General features: G+C 39.8%; 1 protein-coding gene across 4 annotated transcripts in view; it reads right to left on the bottom strand.

The window, feature by feature from the left end:
- Positions 1-212: 212 nt before the first annotated feature.
- The window catches only part of LOC108689835 (protein split ends), a 92,130-nt gene continuing 69,418 nt past the window's right edge, over positions 213-22,924 (bottom strand). The window contains exons 3-14 of one of the 4 annotated variants that reach the window (XR_001931848.1): positions 15,885-16,438; positions 14,985-15,604; positions 14,635-14,815; positions 14,121-14,412; positions 13,103-13,840; positions 3,772-13,018; positions 3,549-3,665; positions 3,298-3,411; positions 2,362-3,108; positions 1,999-2,157; positions 1,397-1,725; positions 213-1,044 (exon numbers count right to left, since the gene is read on the bottom strand). Coding sequence is in view for 3 of the 4 variants with exons in the window: in XM_018196777.1 (XP_018052266.1) it covers positions 1,597-1,725; positions 1,999-2,157; positions 2,362-3,108; positions 3,298-3,411; positions 3,549-3,665; positions 3,772-13,018; positions 13,103-13,840; positions 14,121-14,412; positions 14,635-14,815; positions 14,985-15,604; positions 15,885-16,438 (12,898 nt within the window). In the remaining variant the exon portion in view is untranslated. Of the gene's footprint in view, positions 1,726-1,998; positions 2,158-2,361; positions 3,109-3,297; positions 3,412-3,548; positions 3,666-3,771; positions 13,019-13,102; positions 13,841-14,120; positions 14,413-14,634; positions 14,816-14,984; positions 15,605-15,884; positions 16,439-22,924 lie in introns of all 4 variants that reach the window. The other 3 variants (XM_018196777.1, XM_018196778.1, XM_018196779.1) reach the window with 3 other exon arrangements.

The raw sequence follows: 22,924 nt of genomic DNA, 5'->3' as shown, positions 1-22,924 counted from the left end.
TGCCCTAGCTAGTCTGCTGTAATAACGTTAATAATAATTAATAGCAGCGGTAATAGTAGTGATAGAATAGTAGTAGTAGTAGTAGTAAGTAGTAGTAGTGGTAATAGTATAGTGGTAATAATAGTAATAGCAGAGTGGTATAATATAGTACTTTTAATAATAATAATAATATTAATAATTATAATAATAATAACAGTAATAAGAATGGGTAATGATCAGTATTACCAGAGCCATTTATAGAAATAAATTAAACGTGAAATAAGATTCTCATAAATGAGAAGATCGATTCATCGTTTATTTTATTCGTTATGTATCCCCCCTCCCTCCCAATTTTCCATTTCTTTATGTACGTGTATGTATATATTTATATATGTGTGAGTGTGTATATTAGAATTACCGACACTGGCAACACTGGAAACACTGGTGATAATAGTAATCATAATAATCATAATGATAAAGAATAAGTAGTAACGTTAAAAATCTTTTTATAAGATGTATGACGCTAAGAGAGTATGCTAAGAGTAATAATAATAATTCACAAATTCGCATCCTGCTTCGAATAATTATGATACATACGCAAATGGATAGATCTACAAATAGATCGGAAATCCTACTCGGGGTAGCCCAACTTTTCTCGTTTCTCTGTGCTAGATGTCTAATTGTAATTTACATTCTAACGACACGACCGACGGCGGCAGCAGCAACGGGCAGCAGCAAACTATCAATTACAATAATATAATACATAATTATTTATATAGAGCAGTATTATACAAAAACACATCACATACCGCGCGGACCATTAGTCGGGCATCCCCTTATATGTTTTTACTTTTTGTCACCTTCTTCTTTTCTCCTTTATACGCAATTATATTATCGTTAAATACTTAAAATCACAGTAGTTATGCCCTCGGTGGCTCGCTTATATAATTTACACAGTTTATCATTAATGCCTAGACCTCGCTTAAAATAATTCATGTGTAATAGTGACGAGTGTATGTTAAGGTTCTCCTATTCGTTATTATGCTTCGCAGTCCACTTGTCCATCTAGAGCAACGAATTATTATTGTTCCCTCTACGGGAAGGACGAGCGTAAGTAAGCGGGCGTCGCGTGACGAATCGAAGGTCTTGTCTTGAGGGCTGGGGTTGTGCCTGACTCGCTTGTCAGAAAGACCAAGAGTGATGTCGGTCGATCCCACAAACGTTGTCAATGATTAACGCGAGTCACAAGCTGTTCGAAGGAAAAGAGAAGGAAAAAAGGGACAAGAGAACGAAACGAGCTTGCCCGTGCGAAATTCATCGAAGAGAGGCACGCACAATGATAACCAGGTGCTAACCTCGCTTCACTGCACAACCTCGTGCCTCGCTTTTTAGGCCTACGATCTAAAGATCGGCTTACCGCCGGGTTCCGTTTGATTGTCACTGATACAACTCCTAACAAGGAGTTCTTCCTCTTGAATGCATCTCTCTGTCTCGCACAACAATATGTGTCAGACGGACACTCCAGGCTTCATACCACGTGCGAAGCGTCCTGCGATGCGCGAAGGCGAGAGATATAGTCAGATTATAATCCATTATCCAGTAGATCGCTGATTGGCCTCAAACCGTGGCGATGACAATTAATAAATGAGCAATTTTTGCAACTCGGTGATGTAGGTCCGGTGCTATTCTTGCCAAAGTTTCATGTGCGAAATCACAAGATGGGAAAATGTGAACTACATACGCCGCCTAAAATAATAAATTAATTTGTAATATTAAATTTTGATCGCGCACTGTCATTAAAACCAAACAAATAATTAAAAGACAAAACAATACGTAGAAAACAAAATAACTGATATAATAAAACTTTTAAACTTGATAAAAGACTTGAATTTTGTAATAATAATTATAGATAATAAAATTTTCATCATGTGAAATACACACACACACACACACATACACACACACACACACACACACACACACACATACACACACACACACACACACAAATTTTCATACCTGTTGCGACCCAGGTGCAGCAATATTTACAATTCCAGCAGCTTGCTTTTGTTGAAGATACATAATGAATCCTGCTTGAAGATTTTTACTTTGTTGCAATACATCTACTTCATCACGACCGCAAGGTAGTGCCAATAACATACAATGTTCATCTTCAGTCTGAAAGATATTAAATGACATTAAAAATTAGTTTATCTTATTTAAAATTTATTTGTAATAAAGATCATCTTTTACTATTTACAAAAAATTTATTTATACAAAATGTTAAAATACACAAATTATTTTTAAATACGAATAAATTTAGGATTTATAACATTATATAATTCTAGTATTATAATCTAGTAAAGAGATTGTAACACATACCTGCATTTTTCTTGCTACGCCCTCGACTTGAGTTTGTTCCAATCTCATTCTTTGTGCTATTCTCAACGGCGGTGTAGAGCCATCGCTGTTACATGGAAGACTATCTCTGGCTACTCTGGGATTGCCAAAGACAAAGTGCATCTGTACCGCTGCTTGATCGTTCTTGAGAGCTAATAAACCTTGCCACATAACCGGATGACGTTGGAGTAGCATTTGAAATGAATCCGCTTGCGGTGGCACCTGAGACGCGTAAAGCGGCGGAGTGACGACCTGATGTTTCCTACATCTATCCGGTGTAGGAGCTCTACCTATTTCAGGTGGAGCCTCGCTGCCAGCCACAGGATATTGAGAACGCAAATGAGCAGGTGGTGGTTCGTACCCATAACCCGCTCTAGCGCTAGCCGGTGCGCCAGATAACGATGGATTACTTCCCGTGTATTGTGATGGAGGGGGTGGTAACGGTCTCATTCCCCCGTATAAATGAGCAATTTGCGGACTGTCGGTAGTACGATCCTGAGGCGTTCTTGTGCCTCGTCTCAGTTCTAAAGGAGGACTGTGACTGTCCTCTATACCAGGTTCGAGTTTTGGATCTAAAGGTACGTGCGGAGATCTTGTTCCTGGAATGTGATAAGTTATGCGAGGAGCCGTTAACGCTTCCTGTTGTGCGCGAAGATATTGATATTGGAACATTTGAGAATGCAAGTAGTGGTCACGAACTAGTCCTCCGTAATGGTTGACGACTTCACTCTGTAATAGAATTATTTCCATAATTATTTAAATCAAAATATTTTTACACCAATTCATTTAATAAATACGCAATAACATTTCTTAAAACTTCATGCAATCTGCCAAAATAATCAATAAAAGAAAGCCTTGCTTGATTTTTCACGGAAGTTACACAAGTGTTTCATTAAAAGAATATTAGAAAGTAAGTACCTGTGAAGTATTAGCATGATGATGGGCAGGTGGAGGCAATGGAGGGCTCTGGGAACGATGCGGGGGGACAAGACCATACTGACCCCCTGGTGGAGTAGCACCCGTACTTCCATGCTAACCAAAACCAAACAGAGTTAGTTTAACACCGTTTTAACGTATTCTGGAGTAATCTTATTATTTTTATCTCGAGTGCAAGATTTTTAAACACACGTGAATAAAATTGGTGAAGAAAATTGAAATACAATACTTACCAGTGGAGGCTCGTACGTCGGCATCGGCACATTACGACTTTGCGGACTCGCAGTCGGTACCATAATACAACCAGACATTGGCACTTCCACCTTTTGCGGTTCCATTGGTCCAGTGGTCTGAAATGAGTTTCCAAATATTAATCAGGACTGATTTAAAATTTTTAACTTATATTTCGAGTTTAAAATGTCTTAAGTATTTCTTCGATTACAAAAATTTACGTACAGGAGTTTTCGGTGGTCGGACACTGTTCACAACAGTTGAGATCTGAGGATTAACGAGATGTGGTTGCGTAGGTGAACTCGCTACTGTTCCAATCGGTGGAACCACAGCCTGTAGCAAGTGTGTTTTCGGATTGAGCGGATGGGGTTGTCCATTGATACCCTTTAGAGCGGTAGGCTGTGGTTGATGGATTCTTGATGGTGTCGGAGTACTAACGTTTACACTGGCAGGATGTATATTCATCGGCAGTTTTTGTGGTATGTTCACTATCGTCGATGTTTGTTGCTTAGCGGCTTGGAGAAGATGTTGCTTGGGATTAGGCGGTACCCCGGTATTGTTGAGCACAGGAGACATTGGTTGACCTTGCTTTCCATTCGTTGGAGTCAATGGCGCCTGTTTCGCACGTGGGCTCAAGCTGGGCGATACGACTCTACCTGGTGGTATTTGCAAATTGAGACCTTGTATTGCTTGCGCGGGTGGCTTGACGATGTTCTGTACTATCGTTTGATTAGGTAGACTTGGAACTACGGGTTTTGTGATAACTTGCTGTTGAGCTGATGTTACTAGCTTGCTGGCGTTCAACACGTGCGCCTTGAGACTCGTAGGTTTCGTTTGCGAAGACGAGGTGGATATCGGTTGCGCCATCGTAGTTGATGCGATCGTCGCAGTCACGGTAGTCATGATAGTCGTGCCTATTGTCGAAGATTGTGCAACTGTAATCGAGGTGACTTGTACCACCGGCGATTGTGGTTTCGTAATTACGCTAGTTTGAGGTTGGATTTGTTGTTGAGTTGGTATCGGCTGACAAGATGCGTGTTCTATAACAGCTTCTTTCTTCGGTTCTGCTGGTACTAAGACAGAACCCTCGGAAAGAAGTTTCGTTCGTGGTGCTTCGTTCGTCGGAGTCGCGCCAGGTAATACGTTGCTTCGAGATTCGACAAGTGTTCTATTGATAGTTTGCGTCTGACCAGACGATGTAGACACCGGAATGTACTGGCCCTCCTCGGATTCTCTCATCGGTATCAACATTCCTGTAACTGGATCGATCAATGTCATTGGCTCGTGTGATACCGTCTTTAACGGTGCTGGTGTAACAGTTTGAATCGGTTCTTCTACTTTCGGACTTTCCGGCTGAATCAATTTCGGCTCTTCCTTGATCGAAGTCTCTTGCGGCGCTGCTGTTACTTCCTTCACCTTCTCCTCTCCACTGTCGTCATTATTCTCCGATATTCGCCTCGCTGCTTTACGACTTCCCCTCGGTGATTTGCGAAGTTCTGTCAGTGGCACGATGGATTGCTGCGCTGTACTACGCGGAACATTGTTGTGTCTAGTGCTTCGCCTAGTAGCATGCACATTTCCAGCATTACCGCTGATTAATCCTTTATTCGTGGGTGATCCGCGGACAACATCCTCGATAACATCGTCAACTGTGTTGCGGCTACCGTCTCTTTCAGCCAATCTTTTAGATTTCCTCGTGTTGGCAGCGGGAGAAACAAACTCCTCCGGCGGCACCTCCTTGACTGCGGCCACGGGTGTCACCGGTTGCGCATTCGGTCCCGTTACGTTCGGCCCGGGAGATTTAATAGTGAGAATAAGTCGCGGACGACCTGCGTTGTCCTCTTCGCTGTCATCGTGGAATTCATAAACATCGGCTGGCAACTTATTCTTTTCAACGTGATGTTTGCTACCTCTGGAACTTCTACCACCTCGCCGATGAGAGACAGCGCTTGCAGTTCTTCCACCTCGCCTGGTGGTAACTCCGCCGCGACTACCGCGCCTACTCTTCGTTCTGCCACGACGACTCCTCGTACACTCGTTTTCGCATGTTTCAACACTTTCATCTTGATCGTCAGCCGAGACAAAGTTCTTTTTACTCTCACTCTCCGTCGACTCGGCGTCGAACCAATCCGACTCTTGCTTGCTGGTGTCATGCGAATCACTATTCATGCTTTCGTTGCCCTGTTGCGCTTCGTCATCACCGTCGTTACCTTCACCATCGCATAAAGCGTCAACTTTCTTTATAACGCTTTCGATATTCACCTCTTTTGCGGACCAATAATCGCTATCTTCCTTGCTATCGATTGGATCTTCCTTGGAATCAATAGCGAGAGGATCCGTGCTTGGTTCTTTCAATAGATCCTCTCCTGGTTCTTTATCTAATTCTGCTTCATCAGTTTCCTTTACAGCCTCCTCCTCTTTAATTTCATTTGTAGGTTCCAGTTTTACAGGCATTTCCGTTTCAAGTTTCGGTACAATCGTATCGACAGGTTCGACTTTAGGAATGCATGGTGCGATCTCCGTATTAATCACTTCTTGTTTTTCCTGTTTCACATCTTCTTCTTTTATACATAGTGGATTCAAAGGCATCTCAGATTCAGTTACGTTATACGTAGTTTCTTCCATCGTTTCTTCCTGTTCGACATCGACTGGTTCCTTCTTTATCTCATCAATCGGTGTAGATTGTATAGGAGGTGTAAGTTGCATCGGTTGAGCAGTTTGGTTAATTTGCGCTTCGGCATCCAATTCTAATTGTTGTTCTTGGATTATATGTGGTTCTAAACATTCCGGTGTGGTTTGCTCATTCGGTGGAGTTGACATAGAAGATACAGTGGATGGTACCACTCTGGTTATGATCGTCTGTGGCACTGTAGATACTAAAGGTACGTGAGACTTGACTACTTGACTTTGAGAGATAGGTGACTGCCTTTGACAAACAACAGGTGTTTGTGGAATGACGCACTTATCGCTGAGCATCGATGATGTCGTGTTCGGTATTACTTGTTGGGGAACTATAGGTACCACCGTTTTTATCAATGGTTGATTCGAAGAAGAGATTGTTTGTGGGCCTAGAGAATGCACAGATTTGTGAAGTAGATGACCGTGAGCTACGATTACAGGACTTGGCGTAGAAGAGCGAGGTACGTGCGTAGTTAGAAGTTGAAGATTCGACACTTCTTGTTTTTGTCTTGGTGATAGCAGATTGCTATCTGTTGTAATGGGTACGGAAATTTGCTTCTGCGTTCTAGGTGACATTGTGTAACTGTCCGTGATGTAAGATTTGCCAAATACTGGGCTGGATGTGCTAGCATTAATTTCTATCTTCGCCGTTTCAGGTATATATGTAGGCGGTTGATTCGGCGAGGGAACCTTAGGAGAGGTGGACGCTTTGTTGGTTGGTTCCGGTATAACGGCAGGTGATAATTTCGGTTCATCTAGTCTCTGAGGTTCATTCGGATTTACAGGAAGTAGCGTCTCAATTACAGATTTGCCAGAGACATCGCGTGAGTTCTTGACCTGTATGCCGGATGCCAATGGTGGCACCGGCATGTAAGGCCGTGGTGGGATATTCACGGTCAATGGCGGTAAACCGCCGCGTGGATAGCCAGGTGCGGGTGCCACCATTCCAGAGGCATGCTGTATTACAGGCTGTTGAGTCGCCGCAGTCGAATAAATTTGCTGAACTGGCGTTTCCGGTCTATGGGCGGGAATAGGCACACATACTGCAATCTTAGTAGGTGGTGGCGGTGATGGTTTTCTTTTCCCCACGTTGGGTACGTGCGGATTTAACGTAGGATTCCGTGACCATTGTCCGTTAGGTGAAAGCGGCTGAGAAACGCGCGGTGATGGTTGCGACGGTACTAAAGGAGGCATTCTTGACGGGACTAATGGCGGCAACGGTGTTGCATTGGAAGATGAAACTGTCGTGACGTTTTGCATTTTAGGAGAAGCTTGACGCATCGGTACCATTTGAGATTGTGGAGATACAGGGAGCCGTTGATACAGAGGTTGCACTGTGATTGGTGATGGTCGAGAACTTGGAACGGAGAGTGGTTTTGGTACATCACTGATCGGTACGCTACAAGGAACTAGCATAGGCTGTTTATACTGAGGTAGTGGCGGTGACACGGACGTTCTTTGCACCTGTGCTGTTCTCTCTGAACTGGTTACGTCAGTATCTTCGCTAGTTTTTAATTGATGGGGTTTCACGGGTTCTCGTACCTTATTATGTTCGGTCAAACTCCAAGAATGAGCAATTACGGAAGGTGGTGGACTCTGTGGTTTCGTAACTGCGGGTGGTAATCGTACTTCGATTGACTTCTCAGGCGTAGTTAAAATAGGCGCCATAACAGATACTGTCTTCGTTGGAGATTTGTAGAACGATGGTATATCGGGTGTCTTTGGAGGTTGCGTAAGATCGACCGTCTCATAATTTGGATCTTCCTCCGTGTCCGTATCGATTTGAAGATCATGCTCGCTTTGTGGAGTATCTGGTTTCATGTCCGCGTCGCCTTCTCCCGTCGAGGCGTTCAGACTCTCGACCGCTTGCTGCATCTCTTCAACATCTTCCTGGGGCGCTTCAGCCGGTGTCCCAGCAACTCCGTCGGCTTCCGTTTCTTCCTCTTCGCCCTCATAAGAGAAGTCCTCCGTCGAGGCGCCAAACGTTTCTTCGAGCAACGCAGCAACGGCATCCTCCGTTTCTTCTTGCGAAATTGCCACTCGTGGTTTGTCCTCGTTTTGAATCGGTGGTGTCGTTGATACAGGTACTTCCGGTTCCTCTCTACCACTTCGTGATTGACAATTGTTGTCTCTTTCTTCTGGTTCTGAGATACTTTTCACAGCATTTTCATGAATTGTTTCGTCTATTTCTATTCCAAAACCGGGTATAAGTTTGTCCTTCTTCTTTTCCGACTTAGGAGTCTGAATGTTACTAGTTACAACTGGTGAAGTGATCGACGGCACGGTCGATACATTGGTCACTTTAGGTATAGGACTTAATAATGTTTCTCTAGACGTGGACAAATTGGGTGATATTGTCTTAGATACTAGTGGACTGCTCGCTCTCGGTGGACTAGGTTCGGCACCTAAATAAGGTAATTCACTGCTCTTTTCGTGATGATGGTGATGATGATGGTGATGATGATGATAATCCTTTCGACTACGTTCCTCTTTCGACTTCTTCCGTTTCTTTTTCTTCTCCTTGACTTTTTCCGGCACTGTCGAAGGTGTGGACGGCTCGATGCTATCATTATCATCGGTAAATCGAAAAACATCATGATCATTAGATTCGGTCGTGCACGCGGGGGCGGTCTTCGGAGAGCTCGGTATACGCAAGAGTTTCGCCTCGATTTCTCGCCCGGCTTCAGCTAGATCAACGCTGTTCTCATCTTCCGGCTGATGACGCCGTTTCTTTTCTGTTTTACGTCTCACTCTATCCATGTCGAGTGAGCTACGACCACCGTCGCTATCCGAAGCGTAAGCGCTATTCTCCGACGTCATGTTACCAAATCTGTTAAAAAAGGTGTTAGATGGAGCATCGTCAACATCATCCGACAGAGGTCCGAAGATATCCTCCATACGTTGAGAATCTCTCGCCTCTTGTCTGTTGAGCCTCTTTCGTCTTGCTTTAGCTTTATCTTCTCCATTCCGATCACGTCTTTTCTCCTTTTTATTACGTTGTTTCTTATCGGCTCGCATTCTCTCCTCCGCATTCTCCAATGTTGTTGTGACAATGGTCGTAGCAGCAGTGACAGTAGTTAATTCCGCGCCGTGATTTGGCCGGCAGTCTGCATTCGACGTGATGACATCAGCTTTATTCTTATGTTCTACATTCGGTTCGATCTTCAAATTATCTTCGCTCGAGATGCTATTCTTCTGACGTTTCTGTTTCTTCTTGTGCGACTTCTTTCGTGAATCTCTTTCGTGATTATTCACTACTATCGTGGGATGATTCGTACGGAAACCAATAGCGACTCGCTCATCTTCGTCAGATGTACGAGGCTCCTCCTTAATATTCGTATGCACGCTGTTAACGATAACATTTGAGGTTTCTAGCGGATTCTGCTTTTCTTCAGTATCTGCAAAGCCGAGATCGACGTCGCTCTCGAGGAATCTCTCTGTTTTTACAGGCTTCCGGACCTTATTGTTGAATGGTTCCTCCTCTTCGCTTGTGTCTGAATGAATGCGAGATCGCGAGCCCTTTCTCGAAAGAGACTTTGTTCTCGTTGAATCCGATTCAGAAGTAGCCTCGTCCTCAGTCAGAGCTTTGCTACTCACTGAATCTCCATCCCAAGATGTACATTGCTTCTTTTCCTCTCGTCTAGCACGACTTTGCTTCAATTGGGAAAATTTATCCTTTAAACGTACTTGACGCTTCTCTTCTTCTAATTTTTGCATGTTTTTCGTTGAACGGGCTTTCACTTTATCATACATGCTAATGTAAGCAGGCTCGTCATCAACAATATCGAAAATCGAATGTTTTTTAGGCTCGTCACTGTCTGTATCCGTGGCTGATGGATTTCTCGCCACCTGTATTTCGTGAGTAGAGAGAGGACCATCGTCCACATCGCTATGCGAATTTACTGTAGACTGTTGCTGTTGATGTTGCGCGTCTCTGTGATTTGTTCCCACAGAAGACTGCTCAGTCGATGGACTCGAGTCGTTTCTTTTGGAAAGTTCCAATCTTGACAGAAATTCTTTATCGGATTCGTGTGAGACTCTTGGGCTACGCTCTCTCGACTCTTTCTCTGATCGATTCTTTTTACTTCTTTGTTTTTCCTTGTTTCCGCTTTCCCTCGAATTGTTTTCCCGCGTCGATTCGCCATGCGTTCCGTCTCTGCTATCTTGCGTTGTACTTTCCTTACTGTCACGACTCTCCCTACTCTCTCGACTAGAACGATGCGAATCATTACGATGCTTGCGATCTTCGGATCTCCTGTTTTGCTTAGACCGGTCTTTGCTGTCTCGTCGATGATCCGAAAGTTTCACACGCTTAGCATCTTCGTCTGTGGGGCAATCTTGCGATGAACACCTACGCTTGATTGGTACCGGTGCCGGAATAACCTGATTCTGTGATTGCAGAGTAGAAATATGTAGATGATTCTCAGTCGACTGCCGTCTGTTATCATCACGTTCTCTCTTCTCTTTGTCCTTTTCTTCACGATCTCTTCTCTTTTCGCGTTCGACTTTCTCTTTCTCCCGTCTCTCTTGATCTTCGCGTTCCCGTCGCTTTTCTCTTTCATGTTTTTCCCTTTCAAGTTTTTCGAGTTTCTCTCGTTCTTCTTTCTCGCGTTTCTCCTTTTCTACTTTTTCTCGTTCTTCTTTTTCTTTTCGACGTTCACGTTCTAGTCTCTCTTTCTCTTCTCTTTCTCGTTTTCTTTCTCGTTCAAGTCGTTCCTTCTCTTCTCTCCTTCTTTCTCGTTCTAATCTATCTCGTTCTTCTTTTTCTCTTCTTTCTTGTTCTTCTCTTTCCTTTTTAAGACGCTCTTTTTCTTGCTTTTCACGCTCCAAACGAATTTCCCGTTCTTTTCTTTCACGTTCTTCGCGTTCTCTTCTTTCGCGCTCTTCTCGTTCTTTCCGTTCTTGTCGTTCTTTCTCCTCTCGTTCTCTCCTTTCACGTTCGATACGTTCCTTTTCTCGTCTCTCTTTTTCTTTAAGTTCATTCTCTTCCCTTTCCTTTCTCTCACGTTCTCTTTCTTCCCGCTCTTTTCTATCTTTTTCCTGCCGTTCTTTGTCTTGTCTTTCTTTTTCTCGTCTCTCTTCGTCTTTTTCGCGTCTTTCACGTTCTTCTTTTTCTTTTTTCTCTTGTCGATCACGCTCTTCCCTATCTCTTCGTTCTTGTCTATCACGATCTTCTTTATCTCTCCTTTCTTTCTCTTCTCGTTCTTTCCGTTCGTATCTTAGTTCTTTGTTTTCTTTAATGTCTTTATTATGATTATCTGTGTTGCCGATATCGCTTACAACATTTAAACTGTCATCCTTATCTTTTCGATTTCTTTCAATGTCGGCTTCTTCCTTTCGTGATCTTCTTTGACAATCTTTTCCTTTATTATGTTTTGACTCTCTGCCATCCTTTCCGTCGCGGGAATCTCTGCTCTCTCGACTGCTACTGTTCGTTTCTTTCTTTAAACGAGAACGAGTCAAATCTGTGGAAGTTGTGGATAATGACGATGAAGAGGAAGAATTGGATGAGGATGTTATGGAAGACGGTGGAGCTATCGAACTGGTAGTAATCATGGAAGATACTGTGCCTGTTACGGATATCGTTGTTGTTGCTGCTACCGTTGACAAGGTTGTCGCAACAGGTACCGCTAGTGTTATCGCAGTCGAGAAGACATCTGTTGATACTGTAGTCACCGTGGGCGATGCAGTCGCAGAGATGCTCAATCCCCGTGTCGAGGCTCCAAGAGTGTGAATGTTACCTATGCTACCATTGTTGCTTAGAAGACTACTGGCTAAACCACTACCGTTGCCACTACTGGCTGCTGTTCCACTAATGAGACCGATTGGTAGAGAAACCGGTGGTAATTCAGGACTAACTGTCTTGATAGAAGTACCAGGTGTAATCGGTGTCGCCGGCGTTGGATGTATGCAATTATGTTGCACTATTCGCGGATCGGTCTTCAACATCGACGATGCCATCGAGGTCGTCGTCGCGGTCAAACTTGCGGACAATGACGTATTAATGCCGACTTGACTAACCGAAATACCGCTGGTCGGCTGTACCGGCGGATGACTAGGAAACGGATACTGCAGACAAACTTTGCTAGTACAGCCACTAGTGGTAAGACCAGCGGTACTCCCGATCATAGAACTAACGCCAATAACACCAGTAAATTCCCGCGGTTCGTATTTTTCACTGAAGTTCTCCAATCGTTTAGAGTCTTCATCGAACACACTTCTTTTCGCGAGAACTGATTTCACTATATCAGAAGGTTGCACTTCATGGAGATCCATATCGAGCAGTTTATGCCGAAATCGGAATCTTTCTGAAGCACTCGCATCAAGTTTTGCCAGTGCATCACCGCCAGCAGCACTCAATGCTCTCGAACCAGACCACTTTTCGTACTTTTCATCCAGAGAGCGTATTCTCTCCTCCAGACTAGGGGACTGTGGCGCTGTCTCGCTATCGGAACTGGTTGGACTCGAGCTGGTATGTCTGGGAGGCGGTGAAGCCGGTGGTTGTGGAGCGGCACGAGGACTGGGCGCAGTAGACAAGCTGGCACATGGCGGACTAGCAACTTTGGCGAGGCTGGCACTGCTCGATCGAGTGCTGCTGCCATTATTGTTATTACTACTGCTTGTATTGTTGTTATTGTTCAACATTTGAGCCGCAAATCTTGGTAAAGGTAACGACAATGGACCTTCGTGACTCCTTTCTCTAAATCGTCTTGGTTCGCTAGGTACTAAATTCTCCGGTCGCTCATCAACAAGAGGAGTACCTGGTCGAGATCCATCATGATGTTCGTGATGCCTATAAAAAAATACGGTTATTTTATTAGTTTTGATAATTTTTAAATGCTTTTTTCTATTTTGTTTAAATATTAACACAGTTTACCTGCTAGTAGCATCCCGACGACGTTTACAAGGTCCAGGACCCCTGCCCTCGCAACTACCTCTCCTTGTGCTATGATGCACCACTACTTTGCTGTCACTAACGCGCCTAAAATCCATGCTTTTTCTACTAGAGTGCGAGGTAACGAGTATCGACGCGATTTCCGGCTCGTCATCTTCACAAAGTATTGTTGTCGACGAACTGTCAAGTTTAGTGCGTTTCTTCGGCACAAAACCAATCTCGTCGCCGCTACTGTGACATTCTTCGAGTTGTTCCAATAAATGGACGCGCTCCTTTTGAAGATGTCGAATGTCAGGTGGAGGTAATAATGGTGGCGGTGGCGCAGGTGGATCGACACTCGTAACGACGCTTTGCACTGTGTGACGTCGTGATGGTGGCGGGCAATCGTCATCGTTGAGTTTGCTGTCACTGAGTACACTGCTCTGATAATCGTCGTGACTTGCACCGCTGCCTTGACTAAACTCGTCGTAGCTACGAAACCGTCGCGACGTCGGTTCAGCGTAATCACCATCATAGTAGGAATCCTGATAGGATCGTCTACTACTTCGTGACATCGCTGTTGGATGGGCTGGACTCGCACCAGGGGTACTGCCTCCAGAAGTTCGCGAGTAATTTGCCGTTCTTGATCGCGGGGGCGTGTCATATCGTGTAAATCTGTTGCTCGAACTCGACACCGTCACTGCCGAATCGAAACTACTACGCTCCCGCCTAGAAGGAATCCTTCGAATCACGAATGCAATCGTTTTATAAGTTCTTGATTGTAACTCGTGAACTTATACATAAGCATGCATCGATTTTATTAATAAACTATCAGTATGATCTAACAAAATATCAAATAATTTAGAGTAATTAGAAATTATTTCAAATAAAGATTGTTAAATATAAAGATTGTCAAATATATACATTAAAAAAATTTCTTGTTTTATTAATATTATAAACATTTCATATTTTATCGAGATATTTTTTAGTTATAAAATTGATTTATAAAGAAAGTACATACGTCACGTCAAATGAAGATGCTGGCGAAGGCCTCGAGTCCCAAGGCTTTTCACTAACATTTCCTTGACGCTCGAGATGTTCGTAAAATGTTTCCTGACATTCCCTTGAGGCAAAATCGACCTGCAAACGGCGACCACGAAGTGCAACTCCCCGCATTTCTTTTACGGCAGCTTGAGCGCAACTTATTTGATCGAAAAAGACCAGAGCATGACCACGCTCACGATCTACCACTACCTGAGTTATCGGTCCAAATTGATGAAATTGCATGTTTAAATATTTCTCGGACATGCAATCTAAAAAAAGAAAAAATATTTAATGCCATGTTTTGATATTGTAGCAAATTTTTCTTTTTTAATATCTCATTTTTGCAAATTTCAATGCTACTATCTAACTTTTAATAAAATAAAGCTACTGGCACATCGTTCTATTGTATTTTGATAAATAACTGTGCTTTTAATATTTCTTTCTAGTACATAATAAATATAATAAAAAATATAAAAAATATAATAAAATACCTCCGATACCATCAACCCAAACGCAGGATGTGGGCATCGACTTTCCGAATCCAAGTTTAATTCGATTCGCACCTAAATGTTCGCCATCCATCGATCTCATCGCTTTAACAACACTACCGATATCCGAATATTGGCAAAAAGCATAACTTGACACGGCGCCTTGTTTTTTAATATCAATTTCCTGCAAACGAATATAACGGAATGTTCGTCTTAATGTTTATTAGGCTTAGATATTATTTTTAATTGGCTTTCTCATTTTAAAATTTTAATTCAGATGATTTTGCTTTTTATTCAATTTCTATACTAATATCATAAACAAATATTCCAATTTCAAAACAATTTGAACTCACTATTATTTCGCCGAATGGTTCAAAATGCTTCCTGAGTTCGGATGCGGTAACGTCCTTCTCGAGGTTACCGATAAACAATGTTCTTGTTGCTTTCGGATGATACTCATCGAGTTCTGCCTCGTATGGCCTAAACTCATTATCTTCCACATCATATCCTTGATAAGGAGCTACTTCAATTTTGCATCCAAAAAATAGCTTATCTTGCGAAACTTCGAGAGCTTTCTCCACGTCTTCGGGTTTCTTAAAACAGACTAGGGCATATCTGTCGCCGGCTGCACCGACGACCTTCACCCACGTCACCTTTCCGTGCTTCTTGTACTCGTGGAAAAGGCCATCCTTGAGAGAAGTATCGCTGCTACGTGCCGGCAGATTTCTAACGCAGATGGCCAACGGCCTGCGATCCTCCGTGACGGCTACGTTGCTGGTGCGATGCGGAGAGCTACCGGGCGACGTGCTACCCCCGGAAGAGCTGCCGCCCGAGCTACCGCTTCGACTGCTGCTGCTACTTCCGGAACGACTACTACCGCTTGGCGAACTGCTCCCACTTCGTGATTTTCTTCGCTGTTTCTTGTGTTGTCGCAAAGCACCAATGCTACCGCTACCACCGCCTCCAGCACCTCCTACAAAAGAAGAATGTGATTAAAATTAAATGGTAACGTGGTAAATATGAGAAAGAGAGAAATATATATTTGTTATTTTTCTTCATGCAAAATATTTACAGATTGTAGCAATTAAATTTCCATATTTTTTACATACTCGGCATCGAGCGATTTCTATCTTTAATATTCCCTTAACGCTCAATTCTCATTTTAATTTTCAACAAAGGAGTAACAAATATATAAAAGCTACACGCGTTTTTTATGATGATAAATAATTCTTTTACTGGATTAGAATGATTACCTTGTTCGTCTTGGTAAGCGTCATTGGTGGCGGGCGAAGGTGGCGGCGGTGCACCGCCGTACCTCGAACTCGTCGACTCGTATGCCGACCAGGACGACGGCGGCAAACTTCCACGATGTCGGTCTAAGTGGGGCGGGGGCGGCGGCCCAGAAACGTACGGGCCGGTCCTCGGGTATAGCCGATCCCTCGCCCTGCTCGATGTCACGTGATAAGAACTCGTAGGTGGTGGACGGCTGCGGGATATGTAGCCGCCAGGGTCCCCCGTCGATGGATCCGTCGAATGACTGCCGACGCCGCCGCTGCCGCTGCCGCCGCTGCCGACGACGCCGCTCCCGGTGCCAACCACTCGGTTGCTCCTCTCGCTACCGTAGAAGCTGCCATGGGAACCACGTGAGTCGAAATTCTCGCTTCCCCTGTCTCCTCGTTCACCGCCGCCGCCACTACCGCCGACCCCGGCACCGGTGCTCCCGCCACCGCTGCCGCCACCGGAAACACCGCCTGTTCCGCCGCCTCCTCCCCCGCTGCCGCCGCTGGATCCATGATCCTCTGAACTTCTGAAAGACGAAAAAACTCTGCTTAGTCATCGACCAGGGAATGGCCGTTAGTACTCGGGTCAATGAAAAGTCGCCACGAAATACATTCGTCACTCTTCCTCTTCAGGATTGTTTTATTTATTTAACAAGTCATGCGGTGAAGAAGTACTGTTACAAGTTAGATCTGCTTTAATTAAAGAAGAAATATATTTGCTTTCTTCTATTTTTAAAGGCGTTTTAGCTTGTTAGAGAAATATTGCCATCAGTTGTATTTATTGCCTTTGAAATTGAGTGATAATTCACTTTGATGTAATAATCTTTTATTATTTTCAATCTGGATTTTATCGTCGTCATTTCATCGTTTTGTTCGTTACTTAATCTTATTTGTATTAATCAAAGAAGATTAACATAGCAAAGATGTTTCTTTAAAAAAATGACACTGAACCGAACTAATTTCATTTAATTCAGATTTCATCTACAATTGCTTTTTAATTATGTGCAAAAAATAGAATTTTCATATGTGTTGTCTCATTCTTTTTATATTACACAGTCAATACGTTAGAATGTATGTCTAATTTCATATTGTATAATTCATATGTATAATTAATCTTATTTGTTTTTCTTTAAAAATTAATATGATACTCGATTTCTCGATGACTTGCATATTTCAATGACAATTTAGATATAAAACTAGATGATATAAAATTAGATTTGTATTTTTAAAAAATTCGTAATTAAAACGGAAAAAGCGAGCACGCATATAGACCTCGCTCAAAAATATGACGTAAATAATAAAAATATTAAAAAATGGAAATTATATCCATGAATATAAAGTGTTTAGTATAAATGCGTTTGGTAGAAAAACATCCAAAGATGCCGAATAATAGAATTTACTTCACATTGAAAATCACAATACTTACATTTCTTATAAAACTGATATCATTTTTTTTTAACATTAATATTGCAATACGGAAAATTTTCAAGACAAGATAAAAAATAAAAAATAAAAAATAAAAAACAGATGAGTTTTGTTTTAAGATTACAAATGAATTGAAGAAGTCATACTTATTTAATTTTAAGTAAATTTTAATAGAATTAAATTAACATTAAGCTTTATAATATCTTTTAAAAACTACAAAAGATGTACATTAAATTAAAAATCTTAAGTGTAGAAAAAACGCATCTAATTTTTAATAAGAAGAAATATTGTATTCAATAAAAGATGCTTATTATCAAACGTTCTGTATAATTATTGTACTGGATACAAGAAAACTATAACATTCATAAATTTTGCGATGAGAAAAGAAGTTAACTTTACTGTTAACTTTCAACTGTGCGTATAAAAATAAAATGATAGCTCGTGTCGTCATGCGAGAGAAAGCAAGAAAAGAGAACGATTAATAATAACAATAATAATAATATTACGTAAATTCCAGGTTGAAATATTTAGATATTCTAGCGGAAAGTCCGAATATCAAAATGATACGAATATTTAAAATGCAATGACATATTTGCGTTTCAATCACCCCTGGACCTACGAACCAATCTTCAATTTTTCCCGTCTTGCAATTGTAATATTCATAAGATTAGATTTTTCCAATTTTTCATTTTATTTAAATTCTCAATTTAACTCTAATTTAAAAATTATTATATAGATACGCAAAACATATAAAACGTGAATCAAGTCAAATTCGAATATCCTCATCAATATGAAGTTAAATTAAATTCTTTGACAACTTCGAATGATTCTAAAATTGTTGAATTTCGAAGTTATTTTATTTTGGTAGCGCGAATATATTAATAACACAATATTACAAAATTATCTGCGATTAAAAACAAAAAAATTAAATTTCATGCTATGAAATTTTACATAACCAAATGATACTTGATATTCCGAAATCATTGATAATATATATTTGAATTTGGATTCAACTTCATTGAAAAAAATTCAAAATATTTAAGTAATGACAGAACTGACTGTTCGCACATTTTACAAAATAATTTTAACGAATAAAATGCAGCAAGGAAACACTTGATTGAAAACGGAAATCGAATTTATAATTCGCAAATTTCGTCATCTTGATAGGACTTTATTCGATAACGTTGTTATAAATATATTCTAATATGCCTCGATCAAAAGTTGCAACTAAGCGATAGACCATTACAATAGAAACTCATCAAACGATGTATATAATTACGTAAAAAGAATAATAATCCCTTGATTAAAGTACATTATGATGAACTTAATCGTTTTAATAGTTCTTTTACATTTTAATGTATGTCATTATGGAAAGATCATTAATACATATATTTGAAGATAAAACTTATTAAAAATTGTTCGATTATCTGCTCAGGAAGTAAATTATTTCACAAAATATTATATATTTTTCAGAAATTACAATAAAAAATTATTCATTATTAAAAATAATTTTTTCCAAGATTATCTGCCGTAAACAAATTTTTCAGTTATTTGCAAAAAAAGAGTGAAAAGAAAAAAGAAGAAAAAACATACTTTAAAAGAAGTAAATTATTTCACAAAATATATTTCTATTCCTCTATAATCAGTTATTATATCAGAATTGTATTTTTAAATTAATATTACAAAATGTTAATGATTCGAAATATTCAAACTCATTTTCTGGGGAATTTTGTTCTTTCAATTGTCGTAGCAAATGAGTGACATAATGAATTGTTTTATTTTAATTGAAAATTAGGTCACCATCGTACATTCTAATATTTAACATTTTGCGCCAATTCGATAGCAGTAAGTACAGTCAACATTGCGGAAATGTTTTCGCATCTGAGCGAACTTGGTGGAGTACAAAAGAAATCACCATGCAACATAAATATCTCAATTCCGGCATTCATATACGGCCAGGTGAGACGAACAGAGGCGATTGAGATAGGACGAGTCGAACCGGGCTCGTAAATTTCTGACTACGCCACTGACAGTTAACGCTCTCTCTCCTCTCTCCTCTCTCCTCCCCCGCATACCCTTCCCGCTACAGTCGTCACGCTTCGACAGTTACTACTCGGGCGATAGCGCCCGCGCAGCCGTCGGGATGTGGCAACATCGCCAGCGACCACGTCGTCACGGTCACCTGACTTTTCGTGGAAATGCGACGCCGCTATACTCTCCTCGGTCGCGCGCGCGTGAATATAGGCGTGCAGGCGTGTAGCGTGCACGCATCTTTTTTCCTCCTTTTTTTCCCGCTGCTCCTCTCTCTTCCTCTCTCTCTCTCTCTCTCTCTCTCTCTCTCTCTCTCTCTCTCTCTCTCTCTCTCTCTCTCTCTCTCTCTCCATTCTTTCCTTCATGCCTCCATCATGAGATCGATCGATTGAAGGCAAGTTGCGACTCCTCTGAACGCGACATGCGATACGCTTTAACTTCAGTATGTGCCGCGTGCCATCGATACCACGGAGAAAGTGCAGCATACTATCTATTTAGCCGTAGAACACGCAATTCGTCAAATATGCAGTAAATAGACAAGGGCGACTGCGATGACGTCAGAAAACACGAAGCGTGAATGCGTGGCGCGGTAGAAAAAAAAAAAGAAAGATTACGTTATATATTGGAGCCAAAATAAATACGCCAGTGGTTCTCAACTTGAAAAATTATGGATTCCATATTATTCGAATATATCTATATTAGCTATGTGTCTAGAGAAATAGGAGCACTTGGATTATTGTAAACGAAGATGCTTTTTAAACCGCATGTCTCGTCACTGCGAACATAAATTGAATTAATTTACGATCCCGAAATTATATTATTAATTCTATTAGTACTTTAATGGATCTTTTGTCACATTGGAAACATTTTATAAGCATCATAGTGTAATTTATTAGAAATGTGCCTTTTATTTTTAGCTAAACTTCTTTTATTTTTCCTTTTTTTTAATGGAATATTCTAAATATTCATGTGAATCATTTTAAAAAAAATGCAGCATATGCTACGTTATATGAGTGAATTAGTTTAATAATTGACACGTTTCAAAAAAGGAATTTTTAAATTTTAGCTTCTCTATTGTATAACAATATATTGAGAATAATTTAATAGAAGGTCGAAAAGTCTGATTATTATTATTATTATATATGTAATACACATTGAATTATTTAAGCATTAAAGATCCAGCTTCGACTGTTATAGGCACTTAATTTCTAATTCTTATTAGTTGTGTTCTCATATGTACGATCTAATAAGATTCTTATTATTATTATCATTATTATTATATAAAATTATTTTCTAAAGATTGTTTTTTACAATAAGATCTTGTGTAGGCTTTCATACTTCTTATTTAGCAAATTTGATTTTACTCCAATGTAAAAAGGAGGAAAATTGAATCATACAAGAAGTTCAGCTAAAAAAAAAAACAAGTCTACAGAGTGACTTTTGACTAGTTCTAGCACGAATTATGGATAAATATGCGTAACGTATATTTATCCATAATTTATTACGAGGCATCATATCGCCGAATATATTTGAAATTATGTTGCTGGGAATGTAGTTGATTTCGCTTTGTTGTAACTGCTCTAATATTAACTCAATAAGAGAGAGAGAGAGAGAGAGAGAGAGAGAGAGAGAGAGAGAGAATATGTATGTGCGTTGTGTATCTACTATGTTAAAAGCCAAAGATAATACGGATAATGATCGACATGCAACGAAGCGAACATTAATAATGCGTTATTATACATGAAGCTTAACATTACAATTGACTATTTACATCAGCAAAAAGAAATGTATGTACTCTCATACATGTTTACTGAAATCGATGCAACGATAGCTATATAGCATTGAATAATAATTGCCATGTGATTAATTCTTGAAATTGAAAAAATAGCATGATTCTTAGAAAATAGGAACACAATAAATAATAACTAAATGATATGATCTTTCGACGAACTATCCCCATTATCTGTAACGATTTTACTATGGTTGATAGACTCATTAACTCTGAGGCTATACAATAGTATCATAAAATCATATTTTAATTCATTTGATAATGCACAGATGATAATCAAATTGATAGTTTGTTAAATTAGTGTCCCTATAATATAATAAGAGAAACTGCCGCCATGTATGATCAAATTAAGGTTGAAATTATCCTATAAAATACAAATCTAGGGAATAATTAAACAATTCTAATCCATTCTGAATAATTCCATAATACGTGTGATGTTAGATACCTAACATACATTTTATGATGTTAAGATTGAGAGATGTAAGTCTTAAGACGTTTTTCGGAGTCAAATAAGTTATTCCATTTTACGATATAAAATAAATGAATGAAAATTAAAATACTAAGAATAAGCGAATCTAACAGTGATCATTGATTTTCGATCAAACAAAAAGTCGGGAGAAAAGTGTAATTCATTCATAGATGAAAAGTGTAATTCATTCATACATATGAATTTTGCTAGAAAGATAGTAGTAAGATTATTTGTCCATAACGACGTTTCATTGTCGTCTTTGTACCTGCTTCCTGTGACATGCGATTTAATTAATTCTTAGGACATGACTCATCGTAAACCAGCACTTGTACGTGCCACTTTGAGGCTGAGAATATCTTTCTATTCTTGGATAAGATTAATTTGGAGGAAAAGGCACAGTTGAGAATATTTCCATATCGATCGAAAGGACCGTATAATTTACCGAAATTAATTCTTACTAATACATTGTCATATTATAGTTAGAATTTACAATAAAAATGTAATTAAACATTGCAAAGTTATTTGAAATCTATTTATATATTTCAAAGCTTCATCTAAAGCCACTATTTTATAGCCACTATTTTAGTCTATACTTATCGAAGTCTTAAGTAATTTCTTAAAATACCGATATTAACTCTGTGATTGGTTCATGACATTTTAAGATTGTACTAAGATGATCTTAAATATAAAAACCGATCTTAAATATAAAAAAATTACAAATACTAGTTTAAGAACTTTCCGCTTCAATAATTATAAAAAAATACGATTATAAAAATATTACAGAATAGAATATTTTCTCAATCATTGAAACTGTTATTTCCGCATGACGAATATCATTGCCATATTATCTGTGTTATGATCAAAACCTAATTTAATACACAACTCTAATAGTTATTTATAGTGATTTATTACACCGACAAGAGAACCTATAGATCCTTATTTATAGCAAAATGATAAAAAGCATTATATCACGTTGCTACTGCGTATGTGTATCTTCCTATTCTTTAAAAAATACACATCTCTTCCTGTTGAGATATAATACCACGTGTCTGTTACATTCTTGTTATTCACACGCTATGTAGTTCTATTTCAAAAAGTCGACTGTATATCGAGTCAGCTGTACAGAAAATCAATACTCTGGAAAAATCAATAGCAGCAAATGAAAATTTATTTAACTAGAGTTTCTATGATAATAGTTAAACAAAAGAGGTAAGATTTTTTTATTGATTGCCTAAATCCGCCATATGTAATAGTCAAGATAAGCACAAATTTTTAATATATTTAAAAAAAAAAGAAATA

The sequence above is a fragment of the Atta colombica genome, unplaced genomic scaffold, assembly GCF_001594045.1.
Source record: "Atta colombica isolate Treedump-2 unplaced genomic scaffold, Acol1.0 scaffold277, whole genome shotgun sequence".
In the NCBI taxonomy this organism is placed as follows: Eukaryota; Metazoa; Arthropoda; class Insecta; order Hymenoptera; family Formicidae; genus Atta; species Atta colombica.
Note: the sequence above shows the minus strand (reverse complement) of the source record. Positions and strands in the feature narration are given on the sequence as shown.